This window comes from Aegilops tauschii, chromosome 1 (assembly GCF_002575655.3).
Source record: "Aegilops tauschii subsp. strangulata cultivar AL8/78 chromosome 1, Aet v6.0, whole genome shotgun sequence".
NCBI classification, from domain to species: Eukaryota; Viridiplantae; Streptophyta; class Magnoliopsida; order Poales; family Poaceae; genus Aegilops; species Aegilops tauschii.
This window is the reverse complement of record NC_053035.3, coordinates 386009185-386018588: the sequence shown is the minus strand read 5'-3', so window position 1 is coordinate 386018588 and position 9404 is coordinate 386009185. Positions and strand designations below refer to the sequence as shown.

The 9404-nt window shown below is 43.2% G+C and overlaps 1 protein-coding gene across 2 annotated transcripts; it reads left to right on the top strand.

The window, feature by feature from the left end:
- The first annotated feature begins 1526 nt into the window (after window positions 1-1526).
- LOC109770159 (arginyl-tRNA--protein transferase 2) lies at window positions 1527-9194 on the top strand. 2 transcript variants are annotated; one of them, XM_020328871.4, is made up of 6 exons: window positions 1527-1825; window positions 3573-3611; window positions 5204-5354; window positions 5484-6626; window positions 8070-8394; window positions 8810-9194. In XM_020328871.4, the coding sequence occupies exons 1-6, from the start codon at window positions 1684-1686 to the stop codon at window positions 8933-8935; spliced, it is 1926 nt and encodes a 641-aa protein (XP_020184460.1). In that variant the 5' UTR covers window positions 1527-1683; the 3' UTR covers window positions 8936-9194. The 2 variants fall into 2 exon arrangements, with proteins under 2 accessions (XP_020184460.1, XP_045083818.1); XM_045227883.2 differs by lacking the exon at window positions 1527-1825 and adding an exon at window positions 2270-2788.
- Window positions 9195-9404: the final 210 nt, after the last annotated feature.

Sequence of the window (9404 nt, the reverse complement as noted above, 5' to 3'; positions counted from 1 at the left end):
GACCTAATGTTGAGGATATAGACCTTAGAGTCACCCGCCAGGAGGGGCCAGGTTATTCATATGGTCATTGCCAGAGGCCCGGCGTCGAGCTTAAAGACGGTGGGCCAAAGACGGGCTTAGGACCCGGATATGGCTTAAGGCCCGTAGTTACAATCATTATTATGGTAGAACTTGTAGTGTAAGGCAAGAGTAGTCGAGAGTCCGAGCCGGACACTCTTATGAGCCGGCCGGGACTCTGAGAACTGCTGGGCGTCAGCCTCCCTATATAAAGGGACGACCCGGCAGCGGTTTTGGGGCGAGAACAATCTCATCGAGAGCCGGGCATAGCAGTTTAGCTCCCTGGTGATCGTAACCTTAATCAATACCACCTCAAACTGGACGTAGGCTTTTGCCTTCACCGTAAGGGGCCGAACCAGTATAAACCCTCGTGTTCCTTGTCTCGCATTAACCCCTTCAAACTTCCTAGCTGCGATGGCTCCACGACTATGTCCTAGCTCGAGGACATCTGCCGTGACAATTCCACGACATCTTAGGAAGCAAAGAAAATTTTAGGAAACAACAGTCCCGTTTAAACTGCGAAGCATTTTATTTTTTTTGGAAGCAACGATCTTGATTTGGAAGCATTGATCCTCACGATTGGAAACAGGTGAAATAAGAGCTTAATTGGAAGCAACGATCTTGATTAGGAATCAAAATTTGCTTCCATTGCAATTGTCTTTCGGGAAGCAACGATCTTGATTAGGAAGCATTGGTCCATACGATTGGAAACAAATAAAATAGCTTATTTAATCATCCCTTGATTTCCGAAGTCGTTAGGAGAAAATAGGAAAGAAATTATCGCAGTTAATGCCAAATCCTGCATGCAAACTAACTCACGTAGGAATTCAGCTAGCAGATCGGACGATGTGCATGCTTTCAATCGAATGGCCACAAACTAGTCTCATAGGTAGCAAATATCAGTAGTCTGATGCCTAGTGCTTCCCATTAAGTCCTATCGTAACCCTCCCCGCAAAACACTTTAAAGACTATTAAAATGCCAGGAGGATGAAGATGTTGTTAAGCCTACCTTAACCCTCCCCGCAAAAACACTTTTAAAACTATTCAAATGTCATGAAGATGAAGTTGTTTTTTTTTTCTTTAAAAGTTTGGGCTTTAAAATCTGTCATTTTCTATCTTCTATTATATATGGGAGATGTGGATGTGATTTGGTAGCCGCGTTGGTGCGGTCATGACCTCATGAGGCCGAAAAAAATGTGTAGTATGTGTTTTTTTTGCGAGGAATGTGTAGTAGTATGTGTTTGCTAGAAATAAATGGAAGGACCAACTTTAATCTACAACTCCCCTAAGAAGAACTTTAATCTACAACCTTTTTTTATGTTGCTCTCAGCTAAAAAAACTTTTCTTCACCCGCAAAAAAACTTTTCTTACTCTTAGATTTTTTTTATTTGGTGACACCTCAAAAAAAATATTTGTCGACGGGGAGGCCTTGTGTTTTTTAAAAGGAAAAAAAAATCTTATTCTCGGACGACTGATGACTAGTTCTGCTATAACAACGGGGCCAGTCCAGCAGCGGCAGAAAGCCCTGTGACATCCACAGCCCTACCAGACAGATCCGGGGACCCAACCAATCCGCCCAACCAACATCGTACTCCGGCCCGGCGGCGGCGAAACCACCGCGCGGCGATGGCGGACGGCGCCAGCAGCAGCGGCGCCGGGGCCGGCGGACGCGGGGGCGGCGGCGGCGAGTCGGTGGTGATTGACTACGGCCGGCGGCGCACGACCTGCGGCTACTGCCGATCCACCGGTCCCACGAGCATCTCCCACGGTACCAATCCCGGAATTCCCTTCCGATTTGAAATAGTAATAACATCGGCTCTGCTTCGGCCCGGATCGATCCTTGTTGCGTGTGGAACTGCTCGTCAGTTCTGGTTTCTGTCTGGAGACGACGCGCTATGCGTAGAAGGCGTAGATCACCCCTGAATTGAGTTTCAGGCGTAGATGCTGTTGCCAAGGGAATCAAGCCACGATGTTAGGGGGTCTAGATCACCCCGAGATGAATCTTAGGCGTACATACCCCTGCTAAGGGAACCGAGCCACCAAGGCGAGATGCTCTCCAGTTGGGGTCGTGTAGACTTTCTGCCTACAGTCCTCACATTTGAATAAGGCATGCCTAGGCTCTAGGCGATAGCAAAACGCCTATGCGCTTTGGTCAGAAAAGCGCAAGGCCGTGGCAAAACACACAATTAACGCCTAGCACTTTATAAAACTTTGATAATTCTAATCAAGTGGCAAATTCAATTGGACACCGCAGCAATAAACATCTCTGACAGCCGCCAAGATCATGACCGGTGGACGTATGTCTGGGGGTCCTCCACCTTCACGACGCACAAATACTACTCCTGCTTCAGAGACACAGTGGCACATCAATCTTTCCGATGGTTATGGAAATCCAAGTCCACAATGAAGATCAAAGTATTTGGATGGCTGCTCCTCTCTGACCGCTTAAACACAAGAAACATGCTCAAGAGGAGACACTACAATATTGGGGATGACCATGATTGTATCCTGTGTGGACTGCACATTGAAGAGACAGTTGAGCATTTGTTCTTTGAATGTCAGTTCACTCAACCTTGCTGGGCGAGCTTCGGCTTGTCCTGGCAACAAGGGGGGACCAGGCTTCAAAATGTTGAGGTTGCCAAAGAGACATGGGCTCGGCCGCTGTTTATGGGAACTTTTCTTCTAGCAGCCTGGAGCATTTGGAAGGAACGAAACAACAAGCATTTCAGAGGTATAGCACCATCCAAGGTCTCCTGGCTGAAAAGATTCAAAGAGGACTACTCTCTCCTAGCTTATAGGGTTAAGGAGAAACACAAGCACCTCATTCCTTCTCTCTTACATACCCTGTAACAAACCAACTCCCCCCAACCCCCAAATGGGGTGAATGTAAATAACTATGTAATTGGCAGACTTTTATTCTTTTAATTTAATTGCAGTAGGAGGTGCTCCTACTGTTTCAGGTTCAAAAAAAAAAAAAAAACTGTAGGTTTGTGCATTTAGGCTGTGAATGCTGGTCATTGCTTCTCTGTCTTTCTTAACTTGTTAATATGTGAAAAATTTCAAATAGCTTGGTTTGCGCCTCACCTTGTGTCACTTGTAAGAGTCAGCCAATTCCATTTTCGTAAGATGTAATGAAATGAAAAACATGCTATTGTCATGCGGAGTGATAACTCTTAATGTTCATTATGTTTTTGACGATAAACAACTAAACAAGTTTAAATGGTCAATCTCCTTCCTCCCTTGCCGTTACCTTCTCCCCTTCTTTTTTCATTTCCTTATCAAGCATCTGTTTATATGTCTATGAGTCTATCACAACAGTTTGTGCTACCATGGTGTGTCTACTGGAATGTCCGTCTAAGTGGTCATCAATTGCTGTCTTGCCATTGTCGTGTTAGGTTGTATTGGCATATTCTTAGGCCTGTAAATCATTATTTCTGTCAACAATGAGATACATAACTTTTGTGCTTCTTGGAGTAAAGTTATTGTGCTAGTTTCTTATCCTATTAATTTTACAGGTCTGTGGGCTAACAGTCTGAAAGCTGATGACTATCAAGGTGTGAAGATTTTTTGGCTCTTACCTTTTCTGTTAAATATCCATTTTTTGTACAGTTAGCTAATTCATTGATATAGATTTAGAGGCTGGTTGTTTGTTCTGTTCGCACATGTAATTTAATATGCTTCTGATATTCGAAATATTAACCAGTAAATTTAAAATTAACACAATACATATAGAATTAAATAATTGATAAAAAAATCAGATGACATTTTGAGCAAGACCAAATAAGTTCTTACATAAGGTCAAGGAAGTTCATGATACGCGATAGTAGATATATAGAACCATACATGGGAATCAGTGGAGGAGCCAGGAATTTGCTCCTGGGTATTCTTGTAAAAAAAATTGGCCAAAGCAATATAATGGAATAACAAATGTGCAGTAAGATGGCAAAAGTAATGACTCAATGACCATACATCGTTAATAGTAGCAAAATATCATTGTGGCAATATCTCTAACAATGTGGCAGTGGCAATGTTTCAGACAACAAACTATAGCTACAATCAGTGGCAGTGACAAACAATTACAATTTACAAGAAAAAATTAACAAAGTAGCAATCAATCAGTGGCATGGCAGTGGCGATTTACAAAATAAGTTTCAGATTGGTTTAAAAAACAGAGGAAAATCACCTTGGTGGTTCCGTGGTTGGTGCCTGTAGATGGATGCAGTACTAGATGGATGGCGTACTGACGTAGCAACTCTCGACGGCTACGAAGGCCGGAGGTGGAGGGAGCTGGAGCAGTGGCGGCGCCAAGGGGAGGCCCAGTGCCGCAGCGGCTCAGCCCTGCACGGACCGCGGAGGCCGGAGGCGGAGGTGAGGGCCAGAGGGGAGGGAGAGGGGCAGAGAGCTAGATTGCTGGATCAGGATGGCTGGAATCGCTTGCCGTCGCCGGCGCCGTCAGCTAGGTTTGGGGACTCTGCATCAAGGGAGGAAGAGTGGGAGACGGAGACCAGTTGCGTGGCTGTTGTGGCTCAGAATGGGCTGCTCTACTGGGCTCCAGCATGTATACATGTATAGTCAATTTTTTTGGGTTCAAATTCTTTGGTATTCCAAGGAATGCCCAGCAATACCCCGAGCACCGCCACTGATGAGAGTGCATACGATGACATGCTTTTATATCTTCAGGATATTGGGATATCAACATTTGGCAACACCAAGCTCCACCATGTTACATTTTCATCCATCTAATTTATCAGTTTATCACTGATTGCCCATTGTTTTATGATCAGTGCACCTACCGAAAACGACAAACATATCCCAACTGTGATATATGGAAACAACAGCAGGTTATGTAAAATCAGATTACTTAACAAGGAAGGAAATTTGCATATTTTCATATCATGGCAAGAACATTTATACCATGAAATAAGTGTATTCACAAAAGCGATGCATTTGTTAATTATGGATTTAACTAGAGGCTTTATAGAGAAGCAGAATGGAAGTGAGAGATGGAATAAGCTGACTTATTTGTATATTAAAACTTTATTTGTCTGTATTGTTCCACGTAATGTGACTCTTATATTTTCTTGAGAAGAATTGCTTTTGTTGCCATGGTTTTTACCATGATTAGAATGTTGATTGTCGTTTACAGCTCTTCTTGACCGTGGATGGAGGAGGTCTGGCAGTTTTCTCTACAAGCCTGAGATGGAACGGACATGCTGTCCGGCATATACTATACGTCTGAAGGCAAGTGATTTCATTTGTTCCAAAGAGCAAGACCGTGTACTTAAAAGGATGCAAAGGTACATGTTTGTTTGTCTATTTTCTCTCTTCTTCTTTGCATACGCCACATGAAGTTTATATAATGTATATTTTATAGCCGAGTCTTTAAATTGTCTTATATCGTGTCTTCACCTTACCCCCCTGTGCAGGTTTCTTGATGGAGAGCTCGAACCACAGGTTGGAAGTCCACAGTGCAAGAATAACCCTACGAAACGTTCACTCAATGAACCTATGAATTCACCAACCTTGAAAGTATCCAGGGTATCAGCATATGAATTTCAAACAGCCACGGGTCCAAGTTTGGACAAAGAAGATGAGTTTATTAGTTTCCTGTCTAGCAAAATCAACGAGGCAATAGGTACGTGCTTCCAAGGTGGAATGGTAGGTTCTGATGTTGAACTCCCTAAAGCTGTTGTGAAGACTGTTAAACCTCAAGTAAAAAAGAAAGTAGGAGGAGCAGCACAAGAAAAGAAAGGAGGAGCAGTGCAAGATTTGGTGTACTCATGTAATATAAGTTTCCAACTGGCTGCAGTAATTAAACGTGCATTGTCTGAAGAAAAACGTGCAGTATTAGGGGACCTTTCTCCAAATTGTATTGCAGAAAGGCTGGTGTTGACAATGGAACATCATGGAGAAATAGCTGGTTTTGCCGTGAAAGCCTGTAATGGCCATCTGAACTTCTACTCAGCCACTATTCAGCCAATTCAGAACCATACTAGCATTGATACATGTGCACAAGCTTCTGATAGGCCGACTAGCTCAAAACAAAGCTCTGTGAACAAAAATGATGCAAGACATAATAAAAAAGCAAGAAAGCTGGAATTTAAGATGGCAAGATCGCATTTTGACCCTGAGGAGTTTGCTTTGTACCAAAGATATCAGACAAAAGTTCACAAGGAAAAGACAGTTACGGAAAGCTCATACAAGAGATTTCTGGTGGATACCCCAATTGTACCTATTCGCCCAAGGAGTGGTGATAATACAGTTCCGCCATGCGGTTTTGGTTCATTTCATCAGCAGTATAGAATTGATGGAAAACTTGTGGCAGTTGGTGTAGTTGATATCCTTCCGAAATGTCTCTCAAGCAAATATTTGTTCTGGGATCCTGACCTTGCTTTCCTATCTCTTGGAAAGTATACAGCTCTAAAGGAAATAGATTGGATCAAGACAACACAGAAAAGTTGCCCCAGCCTTGAGTACTATTACCTTGGTTATTATATACATTCCTGCAATAAGATGAGATACAAAGCTGCATATCGACCATCAGAACTTCTCTGTCCAGTTCGTTATGAGTAAGTTGTTTTTCCTCCTATTCTGCAAAAATATCCTATTCTCATGCAAATGCAATCGGAATAAGTCTATTTACCCTCACCAATTCTTTCCCGAGCCTGTAAGTCATTTGTCAACTCCTAAGTCAGGCATTTGACAATCCTCATACCATGAAAACCGGTTTAGGCTGATGTGGGTACAGCTGAAGAAAGCAACCCGATCCTAGGTGCTCCCTACCATATTAATAATTGGGTTCCTCGCCTTCCTGGTTGCTCCATTGTGACTTTCTCCACTGGCCCTGAGAAAATCCGTCGCTGGTGGCCTTGTCCCGCATACCTCTTGAGTTGGGGAACAATCGGCAAGGGCTGGATCTAGATGCAACCTTCCCCAAATCCGCTCCCTGGTCTCCACCCTCGATGCACTCAAGGAGAGAGAGAGAGAGAGAGAGAGGAAGAAATTGAGTTCGTAGAAATACATCGGATGGTAACATGGTATGCTCCATTGCTTATTGTAATTTAATTTGCTAATCCAGAAAGGGACGAAGTTGAGTGGTATCCTTGTGGCACCCATGTTAGCAAAATTTGAACATGTAGGTGTCACATGAGCCAAAACCATGGTGGTTTAGGCTTTATGGTGAGATGCATGTTCTGCATTGGTTTTAGGAGTTTGAGGGCGTCAAATGCCTGGTTTTGGAGTTAGGGGCTGATTCCCAGACTCGGTGAGAGTTGAGGGGGTAGGGTGCAATAACAAAATACTCAACAAAATACTATTAATATGCAGTTTATACGTGGCATCAAATTGGCGCCATTGCATAAAATTGGTGCCATTTGATTCATATTCGAATGTGCTTATCAAATGTGATTTTGTCACATAAACCACATATTAATGAGGTAATTATTGGCCAGAGCCTTTTTTTCAGAAGATGCAAAAGGCTTGCATGTCATTAAACTAAGAATGAAAGAAGTTATGTTACAAGGGGTAATCTCCGCAGTCCGCACTAAGAACAGTAGATACAGTGACAACCATATCTACCTACAGACATGGAAAGAACCACGTGATTCTCTCCCTGTCCCGCGACCACTGGCCTACCTAATAAGCAGAAGAGTTTCTCTGATTGTTGCAACTACTATCTTCCTAGTTCTAGGCTTTTTCTCAAACACGCGATCATTCCTCTCCAACCAGATGTTGTGCATGCACAAGACTGCCATAGTACTTTCGAAATGGAGGGAGTACTTTCTGGGTAAGGTATATACTGGAGTCGTAGGAAGTTCAAATGCATAGAATTTATCTCCTTTTTAGAAGGTGCAGTATATTCCCGAAGTAATCTGCATGGGACTTCACGTCATATTACATGGGCCGCTGAGCATAGATTTTGACATTCTTAATATATTATCTGAAGTGGTGTGGGTTTTCTTTGTCTACTGATTTATTGACAGTTACATTATCTTTAACTCTTGATGCTGCAGGTGGGTGCGCTATGATGCTGCGAAACCCTTACTAGATAAGAGCCTGTATTCTGTTATATCTGATTTCTCCACCATGGCGCAAGATGAAATCCCACAACCACACGCTTGTGGCCCTTGTGACGAATCTTCAGCAAAAAATGACCACAGTGAGACTCCTATTGACGAGGATGACGAGGACTCAGAGTCAGACTATGACGAATCAGACATGATGGTTGATGAAGAGATGGTTCATTCAGAATCCAAAGGTGATACAGCTGAGGACTGTTCTGGCGTAGATGTTGAAAATGTTATCATGGACCTGAGCGGCTCTCGGGTTAAATACAAGGTATATACATAAATTTGAGCTCCAGCCTAAAAAATGTGATCTTAGTTGTAGCTGGTCGATGCACTCGAAAGGGGGCGTACAGTTAGGCAGGCATTTATTTTGCCTTCCTAGCATCCATTATCAAATCATTGGTAAAAACTTCAACTTCTGCTGCTATTAATCCATCCTTTTTTAAGTCTTTTGCATGAAACATCTAACTGAAAGCTCTCTGTTTTGGGTTTACCTACTAGTTTGACATCCATTCATGCTGCTGCATATAATTGGTTAAAACTGCACAATTGATGTCTAGGAAACTGTGTCTGTGAGGTGTTCTTTTGAGCAGTCAGCCGTCATGTTTTGGCCGTTTGGGCCGTTGTGAAACAGTTTGTTGATAGATGTCCTATGTATAATCGCTCATGAACTTTATATCTTTCAGGAACTTCACAGCGTTGTCGGGCCGATCGACAGGAGACACCTGAGTGAGCTGGAAAGGCAGCTGAGCCGATACGCGAAAGTTGTTGGGAAGGAGCTGTCTGACCGTATCGTCTATTCGCTTAGCTGAGCAGCAAACATTCTGCAGGGACAACGCAGCGCAGCCGTCCGAAACTCCTCTCCGATTGTTTGTGCAAGTCCTGTAGAAAACCAGATAGATAGACGGCTGGAAACCGATGATGCTGTTGTTGTCAATCGATTCATAAAAAAGTCTCTTTTGGTTCCAGTGGCAATTGCCCGGACAGCAACTTGTGCTGCGCCACAAGCGATTTGATTTGGACGTGTATATGGTTGTCGGGATTATCACAACGGAAAGCGCATGCGTACAAGTCTCTCCTCTGGTTCCCGCTGCAATCGCCCAAATATGGCTCCGTTTGTTTGGGCATTTGCTTATGGTTTTACAACTTCTCTACTTTGGCAAAAAAGCCAAAACTTCTAATTAGGTGCTTTCGTTTTGGCTTTGGCTTATACCATCATATGACAATATTGATTCGTAAGTAAAAGGCTGAAGCGAAAAGCCCTCTTTAGAATGTTTTGTG